The sequence below is a fragment of the Perca flavescens genome, chromosome 22 (genome assembly GCF_004354835.1).
Source record: "Perca flavescens isolate YP-PL-M2 chromosome 22, PFLA_1.0, whole genome shotgun sequence".
NCBI classification, from domain to species: domain Eukaryota; kingdom Metazoa; phylum Chordata; class Actinopteri; order Perciformes; family Percidae; genus Perca; species Perca flavescens.
Genome location: NC_041352.1, coordinates 3,411,745 through 3,435,340, shown reverse-complemented (window position 1 = coordinate 3,435,340; position 23,596 = coordinate 3,411,745). Strand labels below are relative to the sequence as shown.

Below are 23,596 nucleotides of genomic sequence, written 5' to 3'. Positions count from 1 at the left end.
AGGATGACAATGAGGATGATGATCATTGCGATGATGACGTGATTGACAAAAATCATTTTCGTAACAATTATAATCTTCAGTCTGACAATACAGGGACGTATTTGTATGCATCACAACAGTGTTTCTTGATTCACAATAAATGTACATATAATCAAGCTATAATGGATTGATTCCTTTTATGTGTTGCGTTACATAGAGTGCAATACTGAACAAATGTCTGAATCACAGTCTTGGCTTGTTGTTCAGTGGCTAAGTGCAATTCTTTAGCTTATATCTCTGTACATGATAATGTATTTGCTGATTATTTGGGGGGATGTCATACAGACTGACTCGAAACCAATAGACTTGTCATTAAGGACATGAAAAGACATTTTAAATACAGGGAGACAGTGAAGGAAGACAAGGTCAAGGAGACTGCTCAGGCTACTATTGATTATATGCATTTAGCAAAGGTATACACTAACACGCCCTTTCTCCCTTCCAGAAAATAAAAGTCTATTTCCTTGTTCTCTCTTTTCTCAGAGAGCTACCTCGGTGGATAGAAAAGACCTGAACGAAGGTTGCAGCACAACTGAGAATCACAACTCATTCTCCGTCACCATGGAAACCATTGAACAATCAGAGCTGGCGATGGACTTTGAAGTAGAGGTCTCTGTGGCTGATTCACCTGAGCAGGGGAAGGATTTCAGTACAGATGATGAGCAAAATTGTTCAGAGACAGACTTATCAGATTTCCCAGGGGAAACAGCGATACTTGGCAAATTATTAACTGACCTTCCAACCGGCACCATTGAGTTTGACAAGCCTGACTGCTCTGAGACCAGCATTTGCAATGAAATGCCTTGTCAGGATCAAAATGAAGCTTTGATATTAGAATCAGTGCATGAAGAGCTCAACAGGAATGAGTCGATCGCCTCATCTGTGTCTGATACACTCTCCAGTGCTGACAGTGTATATGAGAATGAGGCCCATCGTAAGAGGCAGGACATACCAGAACAAGATCCTGAGCAAGAACAAGTCCCTGAGTCTGACCAGTTTCCTGAGCCAGAGCAAGACACTGAACCAGAGCAGTATCCTGAGCCAGAGCAAGACCTTGAACCAGAGCAATACCCTGAGCCAAAGCAAGACCCTGAACCAGTGCAGTACCCTGAGCCAGAGCAATACCCTGAGCAAGAGGAACACATTGAGCTAGGGCACTACCCTGAGCAAGAGGAAGACCTTGAGCTAGGGCACCACCCTAAACAAGAGGAAGACCTTGAGCTAGGGCACCACCCTAAACAAGAGGAAGACCTTGAGCTAGGGCACCACCCTGAGCAAGAGGAAGATCTTGAGCTAGGGCACTACCCTGAGCCAGAACAAGACTCTGAACCAGACCAGTACCCTGAGCCGGAGCAGTACCCTGACCTAGAGTTATACCCTGAATCAGAGCCTGAGGATAATGAGCTTAGTCTTGAAGGCAGTGGTTATCAAAATGTGGCAATAGACACAGAGGAAGACCAAGATGCCCCTGACATCCAATTTGAACCACCCATTACAGAGGAGTCAATATTAGAGCAGTGTATTAGGGAAGAGGCGATGTCAGATGTTTCCAATGAGTCCTGCCATGGCTTTGAGCCTGACGAAATGGACGAATGCCTGGACGCTGAGATTGCGGCAGCTTCCTCAGACAGCGATAATGATGAAAAATGGAGAACAATATTCTCTTCTTCTATAAATAGAGAAGACGATGACTCATATTTGGACAGTCTTCAGCTGAGTGCCCAGGAGCTGTTTGTGCAGAAAGTTGAGGTGACAGACTTTGAGGAACAAGACAACAATGTTGAAGAAGTCAGTTTTGAGGTTCCACAAGTGGAAGAAGTTCTTGAACAACCTGAAGATAACATTTCCTTTCCTAGCCCTCCACAAGAGGTTAAATATAACCCTTTAGGCCTTCAATGTTTGTCCAAAATCTCTGAAGATGAGAGTGAAAATGGCAGAGATGCCAATCATAACCACACAACCCACCATAAGCACATCAATGCAGATTTGAACAAGAAGCTACCTAAAGACTTTTGTGTAATACAAGAAACCAAGAGCAAGAATGTTAGCACAGAGCATGTGGACTTTCAGCTGGCTCGTAAACAGTGGCGGGAAATGGAGGAGCAGACCATGAACAAGATTGTCTTACCTACAACCAAGCAGCCCAGCTTCCATGGCAGCCACAGCTTCATGTACACACCGGTCCGCAACATTGAAAGAACTCAAAAGAAAGCCCATGATCTGGACAACTTAAATCTGGTTGGCGATTATCCTCACACCCAATTCAGCCCTTGCTCAGAGGATTCTGGCCTGGATGATTCCAGTTACAGATCCCCTTATGATGATCCAGAAACACAAGTTGAAAGGGAGATTCGCATATCAATGGAGCGGGAGGAAAACTTCAGGAGAGAGAGGGTCTTCTCAAGAATGGGCAAATCCACTGATTGTGCTCCATCACGAAGTATCCCCAGATCTATAAGCACTCCACTAACACCATCATTCATCATCACCTCCTCACCCACTAAGGAACCGCTGAAACATGACCTATCAGCAAACATTATCATTCTCGACCCTGGCAATGATTTCACATCGAGCCCAAGATTTGGCAAAGACCACGTGGCAGCTCAGTCTGACGAGTGGCGCTCCGAGGACAGCAGCTCTAACCTCATCATCCTCGAAACATCCAATCTGATTATTCGCAGTGCCTCTGAGTTCTCTCTCAACAAAGCCTGTGAGCAGCCCCAGGAGAAAATGTTCCTGAACAACCCCTTTTTCAAGCTGCGTTCAAGAAGCACAATGTCACTGGTGGATGAAGAGATTAAGATGGTGAAGCAGAGGGAGGACGATTTGAAGAAAGAGAGGGCAAATCTATATGGTGAAGACAGGTTCAATAATGAAAGGATATTGTCAAATAACAAGGACACTTTGGCATTTGACAATTCAGGTATGTCAGCAGAATACTGACTACATACATACATTATTTACACTCTGTACACATAGTTTTTTCTACCTTTCCCTCTTTGTACATATACATTTAAGCTAATGATGATCTTTGGTCTTTGTTATTAGTGGATGTACCATTGAAGTGCAAGTCCTCTCCCTCATCACCAATGAAAACAGCCTACAGGATGGATCGCTCTGCCTTATCCTGTGATCACAGAGTAAGCTCTCCCTCAAACATTTCCTTTTTGAAAATCTTATTGCACTGTTGCAACCATTAAGGAAACTAATTGAATTTGCTTTGTTTTTCATTATACCTAATGAAAACATTAGCATTACAACTATTTATCATGTGTATGCAATGTTTATGTGTTTTACTTATCCCACCTTTAGTCTAATGACCTGAGAGAGGAGGTGGAAGTGAAGGAGGTGGAGGTGGAGGAGGTGGAGGAAGTGCTTTGAAAGCAGGTAAACAATCAGCTGTTTTTCTCAGTTTCCAGAGGTCTACACAGGAGGAAGACGCAAGAGTTCCATGGCTCTGCGCTGGGAGGCGGGCGAGTTTACAAAAACCGAGTAAAGAGGACCCAGTCAACAGTTTGCCATATAAGGGCATTGATTGTCAATGTTATACTCATTCAAGTTAAATGCAGTGTTGCAGTGTTTTGTTTCATCTTGTGACATAACCTAAACTCTCTGCTTCTGTAATGCTTTGGACAAAACTAGCAAGACAATGAGAATGTTTATGGCCACATTACTTTGGACTAGGTGCATAGAGTTGTATACTGTACCATGGACAAATCAATTCCAGATGGCCAGAGGGGGTGCATTATTTTCAGATACCCATATGGCTCTGATGTGGCCTCATCACTTTTGAATCAACACTTATAGCTGGAAGGCTGCTGCATGGTTTCAGCTCTTACTAGGCATCAGTTTCTACTACTTGTTGGAGTAGTAAAATAACGTTTATTACAATATTGACAAGGACAGTGCCAACACACAGTTTCCATTTAAAACAAATACAAATAATTTGAACCGTGGTGATGGTATACATGAGAGGCAAATCCAGGTTATCAGTTTATATGTCATGCAATCATTTTGCATGCCTCCTTGTGGATTATCACTTGCCTATTCAAGAACTGTTTAAAAGGTCTGATCCAGAAGCACAGAATCTCAAAAAAACTGTCAGTGGAAAGAATCATATTTTAAAATATTTGGCCTTATTTATGAAGATAGTAGGATACAGTACGACTAAACAGTACTCACATGCCATATGTAGCCTACATTAAGAGTTAGTGGTCACTTATGAGGCTTAAGCAGTATGAGTTAGACAAATCAAGTGACCATCAAGTGTAGGTTTATTGCTAATATAATACTGCCTGTTGTGTTTTATATTGGTCTTGTGTTGAAGTATGTTTTTCCTTTTATTTGAATTGTGTTTTCTGTAGCGCTGCTCTTGAAGGTTGGACTAAGGGCTTAATTTCAGTTATCGTTTGGGCATGGTTTGATGCCACAAAGATGACTTGTTGAAGTGAGGGTAGTGATCTGGAGCCTTCTAGTGGGAAACTGGGTATCCAGTAAACCGTAAAAGTTAAAACAATGACCCCAGAAAGATGCTAAGATTTTCTGCGGGAGATCTGCAGAGTTGGTGATCATTCTGCGTGGATTTAGTCATTGGACCCAGCATTGAGGTTAGTGGAACCACAAATTGATGGGAAAAGACTTTGACACCAACAGGAAATCTGCCTGTATCTACGGACTTCAGAAGTATTTCTCTGCTGCAGCTCAGCGAGGAAACACAGACCAGAGGAGACAAACCTCATTCCAGCTTTAGATGAACATTAGAATCCATTTTTAAACAGGACGGTGACTTTTGAATCCCATCCTTTTCAGTGTAGTTGCGTAGGCTGTTATCATGAACCATTTGTACACATAGTAATGAAAAGTAATGCACTGTAATTTGTATGTATTTCACGTATTTATAACTATAAGCACCACAATGACTGCCGCTGTATAGGAGTTCCAAGATCTGCATAGGAAGTAGGTCAAGGTGGATGCGTGGGTCCTAAAACACAGGGCTTTCAAGCAGGGGAGGGGAGTTTATGTTGCGGAAGAAGGGGAAAACATAAGACTTTCACCCAGGAAATGGATGTTTGTGTCCTGGGACTACTACTTAAAGATGCAGTAGGTAAGACTTATAAAACTAACTTTCTGTCATATTTGTTGAAACTGACCCTATGTTCTAGTAGAACTACATGAAGCAGGTAATTTAAAAAAAAAAAACAGATCCTCTTCTCCCTTGTGGGGGGAGGGGCTTAGGAGACCGTTTTGGGCTTTAGCAGAAAGGGGGGAGGGTCTGAGGAGTTGTCCATGTTCACATTTTTTGGCTAAGTCCTGGATCTTCACAATCCTATCTATGGCACCTTTAAGTGGACCGTTTTGGTCGTCGCAGCATGACGGTCAACCTTTTGTCGGGTAAACTTACCTGCAACGGCCGCTAAACTTAACTGTCATGCCGTAATTTCGCAGGATATCATATGAATTGCTTTGCATAAGTTATCATACAATATCATACAAACTCGTTAATTAGAATGCGTTCAGTCACACTATGAAGAGATTGCTTCCAAGGCCAGTATGCATAAGAGGATTGATTACAGTGACCAACAAGTCTCTCAACATACATATGACATGTGACTATTGCATTAAAGGTCCCATGGCATGGAAATTTCACTTTATGAGGTTTTTTAACATTAATATGAGTTCCCCCAGGCTGCCTATGGTCCCCCAGTAGCTAGAAATGGTGATAGGTGTAAACCAAGCCCTGGGTATCCTGCTCTGCCTTTGAGAAAATGAAAGCTCAGATGGGTTATGAGGTCATAAGGAGCAAGGTTACCTCCCCTTTCTCTGCTTTGCCCGCCAAGAGAATCTGGCCCACCCATGAGAGAGAGAGACATCATGGCTTTCAAACGAGCAAAGTGGCAGTTGGTCACACCCCCACCCTCCACCTTGCCCCCCCTCTCTCATCTTCAATAGCATTTAAAGCTACAGACACAAAAAATGGCACATACTAAGGAAAGCTCATTGTGGGACTGTCTCTAGTGGCTGTAATTATGCACCAAGGCTCAATTTCAGGAAAGAGACTTCAGATACAGTATTAGGGGACCACTAAGGTCTATATAAAAGAGACTTCAGATACAGTATTAGGGGACCACTAAGGTCTATATAAAAGAGACTTCAGATACAGTATTAGGGGACCACTAAGGCCTATATAAAAGCATCCAAAAAGCAGCATGTCATGGGACCTTCAAGCTTCATAAAGTGTGAACCTTTCCTTTATATGAAAGATGATAATATGCTGACAGTAAACTGAAAGTAGTGTTTTTGCTAAGATGCCTGAATGTTAGACAAATGTGTCGTTGAGTCCAGTCTTTGCTAAACTTTTCTTGACATTATAAATGTAAACCAGATTTGAAAACATATTTTGATGTTATTGTATGTCTTGATAAAGCAAACGCTACATTGCTCAGTGTATATGAATTGTATTTTCGTACAATGCTTTTTTTTTCCTGCAGAGTAATATGTCAAGGTGAGCTGGATGGACATAGATCAGCACAATATACAAAATAAGAGAAGATTTTAGTGAAAATAAATATAAATGTATAAATGAATGTACAAATGAATGCATTTCTTTTTTTTCAGTTTTCTCACTCCCTGGTTGATACTTCAGGACACATAACTATTTAAGTTTAGCCTGAACTAGCGCCACATTATTCTGTATAACCTGCAGTAGGACAATCCAATGACTACAGGGATTAGTGAACAGTGCTGTCACAGTGCTAAAAAATAGAGGACCAATGACACTTGAAAGTGGACATCCATTGTCTGAAATCTCAGTGCTTTGGAAATTCCAAATAATAAAATAGGTTTCCACAAATGAAAGTATTTTATTCTTTATACAATAGAGCTATAAATGAATGATCACTTATATACAGCAGAGTGAAGCTACATTATACTTACATAAATCTCTGGTTAATGTTCAATCAAATTCAGATTTTATTTTCCAATATTCAAGCCGTAACAGGGCAATCGTAGGCAGTATTCATTTGTTTAGCACTTTTCTTTGTGGCTCACTTTATAGTGAATTTCATGACCACATACAGTATATTTTCAAAAGGGATTTTTCCACAATATAAACACAGGTATTTGATGATTTTATTAGATATCTTTATCATTATTTACAAAGCCTTGTTATTACCTGCTTCTCTGAAAAGCATCTTCTAAGAGCTTATTACGTTCTTGACTAAGCTGACCTAAAACAGCATTGTTTCCGTTTGTTTGTATGCTTCTTTGTTAAATTATAGCTTACAAATCTCAAGATTGCTTGCTGATGTTTAAACATTCTGTGAAAAAAAATCCCTGACATGGCTTTTTGAGGGCTTATTCAGGCTCTTTATGACTAAATATGCAGGGACTTTTTACTTTGTATTCCTTGTGCAAGTATTAAAGAGATGAGTGCAACAATAAAAAATGTATATGAACAACCCTGGCTAGCTTTATTTGTTGGGGTACATGAGCGTGGTGTGTCTATGAAGAGATTATTTGTGTGCAAAGATAACATTTAAGCCTGAGGGTGGCACAGGAGGAAAGTTGCTGAATTGGCTCATCCTCTGGGGACAAGGGCCTACGCAGTTAGAAAAGTCCATAGAAAAAAGGGCTAATATACCATGTTAATATGAAGGAATTTTCTGTAGAAAAGAATTTCACAGGTGCTTTTCCATATTTAGATTTTTTGCATCAACAGAAATGTCTGTTAAAGGTACAGAGGTTATACTGTAAATCTATAGAAGTTTTGGATAGTTTTATTTTGTTTCTGTTGACTTTTAATGAAGTCTATTTTACGATGCTAAAATGACTTTATTTACATAGAGTCTGGTGGGTTTAGCAAACGCAATTTCGCAGATGTTTTTATGTTTAAAAAAAGGATCTTACTCTTTAACAGAAAGGTCGACCTCCTTAGAAATGCTTTCCATAATGCTATCAAACACTTAGAATATTAATCTCAGTCTGTCAGCGGCAAAACAAGCACTTTTGTGAAAGTAAATACAAGCTGGAGAATTGCCCTATTAACTTACATTATAGCCTGTTTCTCCACTGCCGACTGTAGCAATCTCGCTTAATACTGGACCAATTTCAAAGATTGTTGTTCACATCAGTCACTTAGACACAAAAACATAGAAAAATAGGGTCCAGGTTGAAAGAAACAGTAGTTACCCTTTAAAGTTTGAATTGTTGTTGGTGGTGCTAGATGAACGTTATGATGTTTCCTGGGAAGAACAATGTCATTTGGTAAGAGTTCTAGGTAAAATAGAGAAAATGTTCAGCCATTTGAGTTCCATTTAAGAATTTGTTTGAAATAACAGCTTCATGTTCATCATTTATTTATTATTGGGAACTTTGTCATTCATATATGTTGAATCATATGTTTGCATAGAAAATTTGGACATTTTTCCATGTTCAGCTGAGCGGCTGTAAACTGTGATGCTTACGACAAGTAATAACTTTCCTCTTCACCTGTGTTTACTGAATACATTACAAGTTGGCTGATTTATTGGTTCCTACCCTGTTGGACTTCTTTTCAAAGTGTAAAACGCAGTGAAACTGTGCCAGATCTTAGAGTTATTATTGATAAGAATGATGGACAAAACTACAAAAATGAGACCCAAGTTTCATGAAACCAGAATAATCCTTTAGCCCTTGTGTTGTCTTCCATTGAATCATGCACTTGTCGACGCTTTTGTCCCTTTTTTCTAGGCACTTTTTTCAACGTTTTTGGCTTTATTTTTGCTGTTTTACACTTCTTTTCACTACTATGTATAAACACCACTAACACCAACTCATTAATAGTTTTACACTTTTTGGATTTCATGGTCAATAAACCTCATTTATTAATGAAATTATACCTAATCCTTGAGTTAAAAAAAGCTGAAATTATGAATTATTTAGATATTAAAGGAAGGACAATCACAGAAGGGTCAACGTTCAGTCAGGATACTGTTTTGAAACATTTCAATTTCTTTTTCAAATGCTAAAAAATTTAACAAAACACCCCAAATTCAATAAAAGTAGAGATCCGATCTTCTGTTGTACTTGTGAAGCGTGTTGTGTAGATTCATCCGTCCGTGTTATTTTTGGGTAATCAGAATGAGGTCGTTAAAAAGAAACCCATATTTCTGATATACACATTTAGAAAACGGGTCAAATTTGACCCGAAGACAACACAAGGGTTAACTAGGCTAATGTAACAGAAATATAGGTTAACTAGTTTAAGAACAGATTGGAATATTGGTACAAGACATTACACATTATAGTATGATACACCAGAGATAAGAAAGAAAAAAAAGTAGTAATTACTTCTGAAATTTGCTATTTGTTATTATTATATTAGCAGTGAAAGAAAAGTGTCCTTTAATAATAATAATAATCGTAGATAATTATACATTTGCAATAGTGTTTATAAATGCAGCCAGGAACCCTGTGTTTCCCATTATGAACACCACTAGCACCATCTTCTTGACTTTAGATCCCTGAAAGAAGAATCAATAAAGAGAACTATGTAAGAGAAGCAGGCAATGAATAAAGCAAGCAAAAATAGAAAGTGAGGTGTGTCTTTACCAGTCTCACCTCTCTATGCTGCTGCCCCTCCAACTGAGCAAACAAAAGGCTCTCTTTGTCGTCACCGTTGCGGTTTCCTGTGGATACATACACAATGCAATATTTAGTCCGATATGTTTGATAGAGAATATAAACATGCCATACTGCACAAAATGATTCAGACAATCCACAAGAAGAGCATGCTCAGACTCGCTGACAGCATCTCTTCGGACTCCATGCATGTTTTGAATTATGAATACCAACCGTTCCAAAAGGCGATTAAGAGTCCCTTTGTTCAAACAGGCTCAAGAACTCTTTTATACATCAGTCTATCCCGTTGCTAAACCAAAATCAGAGTGCTGCCAATAAAGACCTGGATCCGAGAATATCATCATGTCTGTTGATATGTCTTCACCTTTGTACTATATGTGTAACTGTTGTCTAGCTCTGTGTGTATTTTTCTTTTTATTTCTTCTTTTTGAGCGGAGCTGCTCGGGGAACGCAAAACGAATTTCAGTGTATAAACTGAAAGTAAAGTATCGCATCGTTTATGGTTTTAGTTTAAATAAATCTTTTTTCAGCAATATTGCAGTGCAGAACACCTGTACATTAGTAGCCTGGTCCTACCAGACTCTGGTCCATTAGCCTGGTCCTACCAGACTCTGGTCCATATCATTTGTACAGAGAGTCTGGCCACTCTCCATTGACAAGTGTTAACTTCCTTGAAGGCGGGTACTCTGTTGAAGTTTAAAACTATTGGATCTGCCGTAACCAATCGCTAACGTTTGGTTGGGACGTCGGCTTAGCATCGCTAGCGTTCGCCTTAGCCAACTCCTTCACCACTAACAGAACAAGCTGGAAAATCTAACTTTCTCCACCGTCATAACGGAACTACAACTCAAACTAGCGCACGACCTTAACGTCATCGTTCTCAGCCACTCCCTCTGTTCTCTGATTGGACCGATAAAGATTGGCTGGAGAAAACCCAAGAATATACCACAAACCCAGACGGAGTACTGAAATTGAGCGAAAGTACGTAGGAGGGCAGAGCCAGGCTAGTACATTAGAACATCATGGTGAAAACACAGTGTTCCCACTGCTGTCCCTTTAAATGAGGGTAGAGTTCACATAAGGTCCGTCATTAAAATACTAGCAAAGAGAGATGACATTTCCAAGCTATTTAGCTGTGACATTCACACACACACACACACACACACACACATAAATACACCCACCACTGACACACACCCACACACACGCCATAATCATTTTTGTTTTTGTCATAATGCGTTGGAACAGAACAATTGATTTTCTCATTGCAGACAGCACTCTCCGCTAATTGAAACAAACACGTAATACCAGCTGTTTGCTCCAGGTATTTAGAACTAATCTACAGCCAACAGGAGAGAAAATTAAAAACATATATTGAAGAGTGCCCTGGTGGCATGGGTGTTTTAGACGAACACAGTGAGGCATCACACCGCTGCACTAGCGTGTCCTACTGGCTGATCAGGGTGCCTGCACAGAGGAGGGCGGGATCTGCATACAGTGCATCATCACTTCACTTCAATTCAGGCGCAATTTTAGCCCTTTTTTAATGCTGAAGCATCCCTAAACTTGATCCCTGCACCCCTAAAAGAAAATGTAAAAAAAAAAAAACAATGTGTTAATCTGCTAAGGAGTTCTGCTCTAGGAATATTACATGTAATTTAGCTGATGCTTTTATCCAAAGATACTTACACTATATATATATATATATATATATCAGAGGCCACACGCCTCTGGAGCAACTAGGGGTTAAGTGTTTTGCTCAGGGACACATTGGTTGATGTAACGTAGTGGGAATTGAACCCAAATCTCCCACACCAAAGGCATGTGTCACATCCACTGCACCATCACCACCCACGGCATATTAATATCTATATATAATAATTTTCAAGAGTAATTGATACTGCTTTTCCACAGATAAATATCTGATTTCATACGTAATACCACCTCACCTTTGTAGTAATGGCCCTGTGGCTCATCATTAAAGCATTAAATTTCTCTCAGAATTGTTGGGGTCTTTCTAGTTACATAATTCAGTGTTTCCCCTACCAGGATGGTCCACTATGATGTTAAAATGCACAGTCAGCACAGTAGAATAGTGTTTTTAAAAAAAACATGACGTTAAAAAGGGTTCCATGCACCCTTAAAGCTTTGATTCTAGAATCGCCCCTGGTTCAATGTATCCAATTTGCTTGAGGGGGGTAAAGTAAGTCCTCATAAATCTTTCACATTGAGTTCGCCTTAGATTAAACTTTGTCGAAATGCAATTCTATTTTCAGTCCATTTTCAGTACAGCCATTTCGTTTGAACTTTATTTTTTAAGTCTGACATCGTGCACCACCGTCGGCTGTACTACCTCTACTCCGCAGTCTGTAGGAATGGTTTTGGAGCAGCAGGTTTGCCAGCACGATCCACAGCAGCCATCCAGTCAGCACTGCAGAAGACCAGGGGCTGGGTAACGGCAGCGTCTGCTGGGCAACACCCAGGAACACACACCCCACTGGGAGGGAGAGAGGACCAGGCAGTGTTTGCATCAGGGGACACACTATACATTGTGATGCACTGTTAGACATTGCTTCATGCTACGATTGACAAAAGAAGATTTTTTTTTCTTCAAAACATGAAAGATCACATACATTTTTCATGGCATGAAAACAGTCTATACAAATATGGTGTCTGGTGATATTCTTTATTCAACTTATCAGCAACAACAAATCCCATGTTTAGACCCAAACCAACAATGAATGTATCCTACTAACAATCTGTATCCAAAACCTGATATATAGGAAAATATGCGATAATGTTGTTGAATTTTGCGACAACGATATTACTTGCGATAAATAAAGTGATCTCAGTTTTGTCTTTCTGCTGCTTTCAGTATTCTGCTAAAAAAAAAAAAAAGGCAGGAAGGAAAAGGAAATAATTTCCAACATTCTTTTATTGAACATAAAAGGCACTATTAACAATAGAATGACAGTTCCATTTTAAAGTGTTTAAAGTTAAATATTGAAAGTTTTCTACTCATATTTTCTTTCAACTAACACAAAACAATGTTATTTGCGATGTGTCGCAGCCTTTCGCAGTGTTTACTGCGCCAGTTGATATCGCGATAACCATAAAAAAGCGATAGATAGTGCAGCCCTACTTAAAACACATCAATGAGTCACACTGTTGCCCTGGGTAACATGTTCCTTCATTAACATGAACACACACACACACACACACACACACACTAGTTTATTTTGACTCCATCCCACAGAGACACTGTCCTGTGGCCATCAATACTTACTAGAGCACCAAACAAATGGACTATTTCCTTCTGTTTGAACACGGTTTGTTACAAAACTACAGTGACCAGCTGTTTAAGGAAATTACAGAGCCATCCGATTAAACTGAACTGCTAACATGTTTTGCTAAATAATGTTTTTCTAGGATTTCCATGAACTGCTATAAAACGTGGACATACTGTAAAGTGCCATCACAAACAAATCAGTGGAATATATTCACTACGATATCTGCTACAAATGTCACTATCAAGTGTGACTCACATCCAGTTGTGCATGATTCATTCAAAATGCTTTCAGTAAATAGACCCTGAAAGAGTAGATCTTCTCAAAAAAACCATTGTAAGTGCAACTGTGATTCTTGATGTGTGAGCAGTGTAAGAACATGTGAAAATGTGGCCCCTCGCAGATTTTGATCCGGCCCGCATATCAATTTAGGTTCAAAATACATTTTGGCCCACAAAGCTTTTGTCACTTTTTTCGAAGATTTTGCACTTCTTTTAGATACTTAAGGCGCATTTCTCGATGTTTTTGACCATTTTTTTCAAATGCTTTTGCCACTTTTTCCCCGACGTCTTGTGCACTTTTTCTGACGTTTGTGGTGCTTTTTTTAGACAATTTTGTCACTTTTTCCAGCGTATTTGTTGCTTTATACAGTCAACATATTTGACTTTTTCCTCTTAAATAAAAGCATGTCAATAAACTATACATGTCTGGCCCTTAATGTGATTCTCATTTTTCAGTCTGGCCCTTAGTGAAGTTGAGTTGAGGCCTGGCTATTGTGGGGGACTGAGATCATACTGTAAGCAACTGTCATTCCAAACAATTGCGTTTTGCCATCATACTCCATGGATGTGTAACAGATCATGGTAAACAAGTCTTGTCATGTCATCATCCACACTTTGAGCAGCAGCAGTAATCACACGCTGTTTCTCCAGAAAAATATACTCTCTAATTACTATTCTTACCAGCGAGTATCTGACCAGCAGTGCCAGTTACCAAGTGCACCCAGTTGAAGATCCTCCTCCTGCAGATGCAAAGAGATAGGACCTGCTATGATTTCAACTAATGTGGATACATTTAAAAAAATCCCAATGCTGCTTCTCTCAGGACTAAATGAGGACAAAACTCCACTGATTTTGAGACAGCGATAAGCAAGTCACGGAGTAACTAAAATCTGGTTTCAGGTCTTACCTGGGGGACTCCGGGGCTGGCCTGAGAAATCCCACAATTAGCTGGATGACAGACAGAGCCATGACGGTGCAACCGATGTAAGGATGAGAGCCTGCATGCTACGAGGACAGAGAAGACAAGCGCAAACACAGAGGGACAGGAGCTGCAGTGATATCCAGTACTGTGTCTTTAGATATAAGCAAGAAAATACCACAAAACACTTGTACTACTTGTACTATTGATGCACATTTAAAGTCATATTTTAAAGTTAAAGTGTGAGTTGCAGGGACAGCAGGACAGTGTGATGACGTGTGTATCCCCCCTGAAGTAAGTCTGAGGACCCCCTAGGGGTCACGGACCCCCTGTTGAAAATCTCTGGTTTAGACATTATGGCTGATAATCAAAATCCTTATGGAGAAAATCAATGGGATTTTTACTTCCGGAACCACACTGTTGAGCTCCATTGGTGACTGTGAGCCGGCTACAGGCTGCTTATGACTAAGCAGGCCAGCAGTCCATTCTGTTGGTTGTCCTGAAAGCTCAGCCTCTGTGGTGAGTCAGGATGAGCAAACGCTCGGTCGGATTCAACACATGTCGGTCACACTGCGAAACCAAACTGTATGTGACTAACACAGCTGAGTCACTCACACACACACACACACACACACACACACACACTAGAGTAGTTTGAGCTTTTTTATAGTGAGAGAGATATATGGTGTCAAAGGCTGAGAAGAGGACAGAACAGTTACCCGAGTTAGCAGCAAGAAGGAGGTCATTATTTGTTCTAAGCCATTGGATTCTGACCTGTGAAAAGCTCGTAAAACCAGACTTGAATTTTTCAAAAATGCCATTTTGGACAACAGCTGGTCATAAATTATCTTATATTAGCTATATGTTTTTTTTGTTGTATTGTGTCGATGTCCTGTCATGAGCACACTGAAGCAAACCCTAGCAACTTGCACCGAGTTGTATGGCAATAAAGTATTGAATCTTGGAATCTTCAAGGATTTGAGAAAAAAATGGGAGTTTCAATTCAATTTATAGTGTCTAATTACGACAGGAGTTATCTCAGGACACTTTACAGATGGAGTAGGTCTAGACCACACTATCATTTACAAAGACCCAACAGTTTCCCACAAGCAAGCATTTTGTGCAACAGTGGCAAGGAAAAACTTCCCTTAAGCAGGCAGAAACCATGGACAGAAGCAGGCTCTAGGTGGGCAGCCGCTGCAGGTTGAGACACTGATACAGATATACAAACATTTTGGAGATTGGTCTGTAATTATGATAACTGATAATTGAAAGAATGCTGGGGCCAATGGTGCCAATAACTTAATAAGAGTTTAGTTAGAACAATGTCGAGAGAACAGGTGGACGTCTTCATAGAAGAGATAATGTGATGTTCTGATGAAGTGATGTAATTTAAGGAATTTAGAAGTGCAATATTTTCATGGTGCCAGGGCGACAGCAAATTTTTATGTTGAAAGCTCTGACAAGGACAATATTGTTGTATTTCGGGGCAATTTGGGAGAGGAGACCAGAGAACACACTGATACAATCAATATTGGCCTCAGGGGGTCTGTACACTAGTAAGCAGAAGACTGGTGCGATCTTTCACAAAGCTAAAAATTCAGAGGATGAAAAAAGGTCTATAGAGATACTAGGGCACTTTAGGACATGTTTGTGAATTCCTGCAACCCACCAACTTGTGCATGTGACCTGGGTAGATGAAAGGGAGAGTAGCCTGAAAGAGTGGCTTCAATGCTAAGGGAGAGGTGATCGTCCGTAAGCCTTGACTAAGTGATAAAGAAGCAGATTCAATTTTAGTTTAGCTAAAACTAAACTAAAATTGACCCTTCTGTGTATATTTGCCTTTAAAACTGTGACTCTACATGCTAACACACTGGGTGCATTGGGGTGCAATGCCCCCCACATCCATACCCACCCACCTACTGTATGTCATATTTCAATCTCAATCTGACAAGGTTTTCTAATAAAAAGAAAGTGTCTGCTTTGCATTTGTGTTTTAAATGTATGATTACACTGAATACTTGTGGATTTCGACATTCAACCATCATATGAATACAAGAAGGGCCTGAGCCAGCTTTACTTCTTAAAGAAGGCTCAGGATGCTCCAGATGTTCTATCCAGATGTTGCAAGCACTGTGTTCATCAAAGCAAGGGATGCCAACAGAGTGAACAAACTTATTCAAAAGGCTGAGTCTGTAGTTGGCGCTAAGCTTGCTTCCATGGAGGAGCTGGTCAGAGGCAGAATGCAGGCAAAACAGCTGCAAGTATGGATCATGACCCCCCCCCTCCCCTCCTCCTCCACACAACACTGGACAAACTCAAGAGCACCTTCAGCAACACTCATTCAACCCGGCTGTTTAATGGAACGCTAAATCATTCCTGCCTGCTGCTATCAAACTTCATAACTCATCTGCCCCTGTCAGACCTCACCCGCCCTTATGAGCACTGTTAGTCTATCAACTCATCTGTGCCTATTAGACCTATGGTCAGGAAACTGGAACTTTAAGCTACCTCTTATCTTTTGCACCCCACACTCCAGAATAATTACCACTTACTTGTATACTATTGATCATATTTATTTACAATCATATCTATATATTTGCCTCATGTCCTCTCTGAACCTTATCTATGTATCACATTGTAAAGCTCTTTACTGTGCAATGCATTCCCACTGTATTTGTATCCCTTCTCTTAAAGTGCATTTGTGTTGTGTTGTGATTATATCGTATAGTATTGTACTATTAATATTTTACGTTGTGACTGTTTTAAAAGGTACCTGGGTGCCAAAAAGACACCTTAATTTCTTCACTGGGGATTAATGAAGTCATCTATCTATCTATCAAATCTTGATTATTAAGGATGACTCGCGAGGTTAAGGGTTAAGCATAAATAATTTTGGGAGCTAGCATTAGCTAATAAGCCTACTAATGCATGGTTGGTGATCATGAATATTCAAAAGTGGTTTAGTGTCGAAGGAAATTAATCCGACAAAAATAGAGAGACGTCCAGCTTGGAATGGAAAGAAAGACAAGATGTGAGAGGAGGAGGGGAAGAAGTCACGATAGAAGGCCTCACTTTTGCTAGAAGTCTTCATAGATGGCTGGTACATAAACACACACACATACGCATGCACGCATGAACACACGCTCAGTCTGAGGTCCACCAACACACCATGACACAATGAATTGTTGTGGAGATGGGGCGCGTGGGACTGACGCAGAGACACACAGCAGAAGATTCTGAGATGCCAAGAGCCAGTTAGACAGATGGAGGGACAGGTGGACCATCATGGAGGGGGTATACACACACACACACACACACGACTTACCTTGCTCCATCCCATCCTGTATATGAAAGGCAGGGTGAAGGCCACAGCCGTTAGGACCACAGCCAACACCGCCATGGTTCGATGGAGCTACAGAGCGAAGGAGAGAGAGGGAGAGAGAGGTGGACCAATCAAATACTTGATGAAGACTGGATCTCTATTGTCGGCGATAGAGAATAGCAAACAATTTGTTTTTGAACATTATGTGAATTATTATGTTAATGACCACATCTCAGAGCATATCCCATTTTTGTGTCATTGTGACACTCAGCGGTGTAGGAAGTATTCAGGTCCTTTACTTAAGTAAAAGTACTAATACCACACTGTAAAAATATTGTTACAAGTAAAAGTCCTGCATTGAAAATGTTCCGTAAGTAAAAGTATGTATCATCAGGAAAATGTACTTAAAGTATTAAAAGTTAAAGTACTCAATGCAGAAAATCCTCCCATTTTGTGAAACTGGAAATGAAAAAAAGGACGAAAGTGTCAAAAACGTGTTAAAATCATGAAAAGCTTCAGAAGCGTCAAAAACATATCCTGTGTTCAATAGCATATAACTTCAGCTGGACTTGTAGGCCATTATATTGTTGGCTAGTTTCATTTTTAATAAAACCTCATATTTTATAAACTACATGTGTTTTGTGTGCAGGAATCTTAATGTGTAAAGTAACTAGTAACTAAAGCTGTAACAGATGAATGTAGTGGAGTAAAAAGTCCAATATTTCTCTCTGAAATGTAGCGGAGTGGAAGTAGAAAGTGGCATGAAAAAGAAAAGACTCAAGGAAAGTACAAGTACCTCAACATTTGGACTTAAGTACAGTACTTGAGTAAATGTACTTAATTACATTTCACCACTGCAGACACAGTCCCACCCACTTTTTGAAATTATTACTGTCTACCCCCCCTACACATTTTACCATGTTTCTGTCAAAAACACATCCAGAAAATCGGTCTTTCCACTCAGAAAGCTCTGAAGAGTGCCATGTCAGTGTTCATTAACAAATCTCTTCTGCTTGCTTACTGAGAGAATGTCCAAATCAATGACACGCCAAACCATATTTTCACTGCTACCTTGCACCCAGGCAGATTCAATAGGAGCGTGTGTGTATGTGTGTGTGTGTGTGCATGTTTCAGAGACAGATGGAGACAGAGGGTTTGAGATGGAGAGAGGAAGCCACAACCTGAGGGACTCACCACTAAAAGAACATTACACATTGGTTTAGGATTGTACAGTAATTATATTGTACAAAACTGTTAAGTGTTCTACTGTGTTATGTAATGGTTTTGTAATGTAGAGTGTTGTGTATAGAATCTATGCGACACCTACTATATGTATTTAATATGTGATATGTACTATATATGCATTTTCTGTAAACTGCTTTGACAACAACATGTTTTCTTTGTTCATGCCAATAAAGCAAATTGAATTGAATTGAGAGGAAGAGAAGGTGGAAGGTGCAATGTTTCTGTAGTTTATTAATAACTCACTCTGAATGCCGCTTTGTTACTTTTTTACCCGCCCAAACCCGTGATATTTTCTAGTAAGCTGAAAGCAGGGTTATGTGTGTAAAAATGTGTGTGTAAACAAAGTCACCAAGATAACTGGCTAACAACATTATCTTTGAGACGTCGGACTCAGGTCTTAGTGATTCTTAGTAGTTGAAATTAAATGAATTTTTGATTATCTTAAAATATGTGATCTGGGGCCAACAACTTCCTCTTGGTGAAATTACAAAAATACACCCATCATTTCTTATCCTGCTAGTAGCTAGTATAGCCAGAAAAAAAGTACCAAACTACCTTCGGGGACATCAGTGACACCACAAACTAAAAACTCCCTAGCTCCCAGAAGGTTATGCCTACAGGTCTGAAACTTTAAACATGTGTTATTGACAAGACATAGAAGGTATTGTGGTGTTTTGCATAATGTGGCATAAAGCATGTCCTAGTCATTGTTATTCAAATATGACTTATTCTAGACGAAGACCAAAAAAAAAAGCTATGTTTGAACTGATAGTAGTGCAGGTTGTGTTTTACCTACATACTAGAAAAGCACATTTCCAGAGCTAGACGATATTGGTTTTCAAATAAAGCCTCATACATGCATTCTGGCCCTGCAGTTCTTCTGTTATAAGCTTTTCCATTTGGGTATAGCATATAGGCAAAAATCAAACAAAAAGAGATAGATTTTAACAGGTTAAAAGGCTGCAGAATACAGGAAATGACATCTATTCTTTTAAACATTTTCCAGGGGAGGAGCCCCACAACCCCCATTAAGATTGTCCAAACCACATTTCCAATACTTGACACATGATATGTAGAGCTGGCTCAGGTTTGCCTTGGACCAGCTCTTAGTTGTGCTGTTATAGGTCTAGACTGCTGAGGGACTTCCTTTGACACACTAAGCTCCTATCTTCTTCCTCTTTCCATCTGTGTGCATTCATGTTCCAGAAATGCTTGTTACTAACTTAGCTCTGGGGAGTCCTTATGTTTTCTTGCCTCGCAGTTTTCCTTGGATTGGGGTGGCACCTAAATCATGGTTGCAGCTGCCACCGTGGTCCTGCTCAGCGCCCTGCTACACCCAGCTACGCTCTGCTATGCCCTGAACTGCTACAACTATTTTCTAGTCATAGTTCTATTATCTTTATTGTTACCATATTTGCCACTGTTAATCATACCAACTGCTATAATGATTATGAATCACAATTCTCTATATCTGTATATCTGTATCAGTGTCTATGTGTCCCAACCGGCACTGGCAGATGCCCACCCACCAAGAGTCTGGGTCTGTCCGAGGTTTCTGCCTAAAAGGAAGTTTTTCCTCGCCACTGTCGCACTAAATGGTTGCTCTTGGGGGAATTGTTGGAATTGTTGGTCCTTTGTAAATTATAGAGTGTGGTCTAGACCTACTCTATCTGTAACGTGTCTTGAGATAACTCTTGTTATGATCTGATACTATGAATACAACTGAATTGAATTAAATAATATTGGAGCTCTCACCTGAAACCACAGCTTTTGTCCCAGCAGAGTTGTGTCAGGCCAGCAGTCTTTGTAATGGCGAGCAATGATGACGGCTGTGCTCACTGTCCACATCCAGACAGTCAGCATTAACACACCTGAGAGGACAGATCATATTAAGTGATTTTGTAGATATTTTGGGACATCTGAGCTTGGATTAATAGAGTTAATGAATGTATGCCCCAAAAGTATGGCGATGCAGTCTGTTTGGTCATATGCAGCGTTTAATGGGCCAAAACTGTTATGTTTGTTTGTCCTTAAAGAGCCTCTATTAAGCTTTTGTGGATTTTTCCAATCATTAAGTGTATTATATAGTTGTTTGTGTGTATGTAATAGATGTATAAAGCACTTTTTCTCAACTGCCTGAAAATGCCTCATCCGCATTCCTGTTTGAAATTCATCAATTAGTGATGTCACTGATTGAGAATAGCAGCCCAGTTTATCATCTGTGCTGACCATTGGTGCTGCCTGACCAAGCACAGCCCGCTTAGTGGCTTGTTTGAATTTGGTTGACCAATCACAACAGAGTGGACCAGCTGACCAATCAGAGTGGACTGGGCTTTTCAGGAAGGCGGGCCAAGAGCTTAGACCGAGTGTTTTCTATCTATTGTTATTAGAGACTTTAGATTCCAACAAGTATTCATTGATATTTTGTTTAACAACTGAATACCATACCATCTTATATAAAAAACACACAAATCATCATCGTTGTTCATTGACAGACTTAGATTTCCTTGGGTTAGATTTCACACTGTATGGGGGATGTCCTCTGCAGGCCAATCAGTTGTCAGCATTTCTTTTTTTTTTATACAGGAACCAAAATAGTCCCATGTATAGGTCCTAACCTGGACGTTCTTGAGTTATTGCAGCTGATTTAGGATCAGATTGCTGCAGGGCTGTCCTTGACTAAAGAAATTCTTAGTCAGGCAAAAACAACACTTTAAATTAGAGTTGTTCCGATACCAATACAAGCAGGAAATGCCTCCGATACTGCCTCAAATGCTGGTGTCGGTATCGTTGAGTATGCACGTAATGCATCGAACCCATGCTTCGAAATTTAGCCCAGAGAAAAATCTACTTTAAAGTTATTATGTTCGCTATCTTCTTTAACCGTTATGATTGCCTGTCAAGCTAAATAATGAAAGAAAGTTCTATGGCATCCATTCTCTGTAGGTATTTGTTCATGTCTTACAAAGACTAACGCAATCATATCACAAGCTGATCTATATATACATACAGTTGTGTATATATATATATATATATATATATATATATATACATATATATATATATATACACACACAGTATATTTTAACTTGTTACTCGTCAGGTAAAGGTATTGTAATCAGTATCAGGAAGGAAAAAATGGTATTGGAACATCTCTACTTTAAAGGAAAAAGCATAAAACAATGACTTATTTTTGACTAAAGAAAATCGACTCAGAGGGGACAGCCCTAGTCTGCTGTGTCATACAATTATTTTTTCCTCACCTTTGACTGAAACAGTCTCTCTTGCTAGTAAAACAGGAATTGTACTATTAAACAAATTTCTCTGACTGAAACAACATCAGTTGGTTGATTTAAATGTAGCATGGTTGAGCCTGCAGGCAACCACAGGGGGCTTTATGCAGTCTGTGAAGATGTAATCCCGATCAGCATGAATAAAGTATTTGTATCAGTGGCACAGTTACTCCTCTGTGTTTGCCTTTCAGGAGGCAGTCATGTGGGAACACAGCCAGTTCGCGACTGGAAGGACACATTTGCGGCCTGGGAACTACTCAAAAGGTCAAAGTAATCATGGCTGTCCTTTGCTTTGGAACAAAACCAATGTATTGATATGTAACAAAAAGTTTTTTTTCAACAGACCATTAGTTCCTAATACTGTAGGTTTCTGCGAATGTTACGAATTATTGTTTTAATCCCTATATGTTACTCAAATACAAAATATTTATTACATATTGTCATCTTAGTTACTTTAGTTGCTAGAGCTTGTGTGATCTTTGTGTCTTAGAATTGTGCGTCACCAGATGGTGGAGAACAGTCTGGCTGCACAATTTAACATTCTGGGATAGGGGGAAAAAAATGCTTGTTTGTATTGCTTTGAACCAATCACAACCGTCTTGGGCGGGGCTTAGCCCAGGATGCAGTGACAGCACCCTTGCAATATTGATAGCCGAGATACAGGAAGGGGAGGAGCTTTACGCTTGAAGAATACAGAGTGTTGTGTTGTTTGGTCTGTCCAACACAGTGGTATTGTGAGATGTAATGAACATGGGAGTCAAGCCTTTAGTCTTTAAATTAATGGAGTTTTAGACTATTAGGACGCTTAAGTCCTATTTCTCTGATCGAACTCAATTTGTTAATGATAATGATAAATCCTCCAAGTACGCCATGGCGTCCCACAAGGCTCAGTGCTTGGACCTATTCTATTCTCCTTATATACTGTATATGCTTCCTCTTGGTAATATTATTAGGAAACACTCAATTAACTTTCACTGTTATGTGGATGACACCCAATTATACTTGTCAATCAAACCAGACGAAACCAGTCAGCTAGCTAAACTTCAAGCGTGCATTAAAGATATAAATCCTGGATGACCTATAATTTTCTGATGTTAAACTCTAACAAAACTGAGCTGGGCCGTAAACACCTCCAGACCTCATTATCTAAAGACATAGCTACTCTGGATGGTATTGCCCTGGCCTCCAGCACTACTGTCAGAAATCTAGGGGTTATTTTTGAACAGGATATATCCTTTAACGCCCATCTAAAACAAACCTCAAGAACAGCCTTTTTTCGTCTTCGTAACATTGCCAAAATTAGGAATATCCTGTCTCAAAACGATGCTGAAAAACTAGTCCAGGCTGGACTATTGTAATTCCCTACTGTCAGAGTGCTCAAATACGTCCCTTTAGACTCTCCAGCTGATCCAGAATGCTGCAGCACGTGTTCTCACAAGAACTATGAAAAGAGATCACATTTCTCCTGTATTAGCTTCTCTGCATTGGCTTTCTGTAAAATCCAGGATTGAATTTAAAATCCTTCTCCTGACCTACAAAGCTCTAAATGGTCAAGCACCATCATATTTAGAAGAGCTCCTAATACCTTA

At 39.8% G+C, this 23,596-nt stretch overlaps 1 protein-coding gene across 1 annotated transcript in view; it reads right to left on the bottom strand.

Moving 5' to 3' along the window:
• Positions 1 to 9,309: 9,309 nt before the first annotated feature.
• The window catches only part of frrs1b (ferric-chelate reductase 1b), a 32,562-nt gene continuing 18,275 nt past the window's right edge, over positions 9,310 to 23,596 (bottom strand). The window contains exons 10-16 of the mRNA XM_028569862.1: positions 20,470 to 20,585; positions 17,473 to 17,559; positions 14,133 to 14,230; positions 13,907 to 13,965; positions 12,011 to 12,154; positions 9,637 to 9,704; positions 9,310 to 9,539 (exon numbers count right to left, since the gene is read on the bottom strand). Of these exons, the coding sequence (XP_028425663.1) occupies positions 9,447 to 9,539; positions 9,637 to 9,704; positions 12,011 to 12,154; positions 13,907 to 13,965; positions 14,133 to 14,230; positions 17,473 to 17,559; positions 20,470 to 20,585 (665 nt within the window). The 3' untranslated portion in view covers positions 9,310 to 9,446. The remainder of the gene's footprint in view (positions 9,540 to 9,636; positions 9,705 to 12,010; positions 12,155 to 13,906; positions 13,966 to 14,132; positions 14,231 to 17,472; positions 17,560 to 20,469; positions 20,586 to 23,596) is intronic.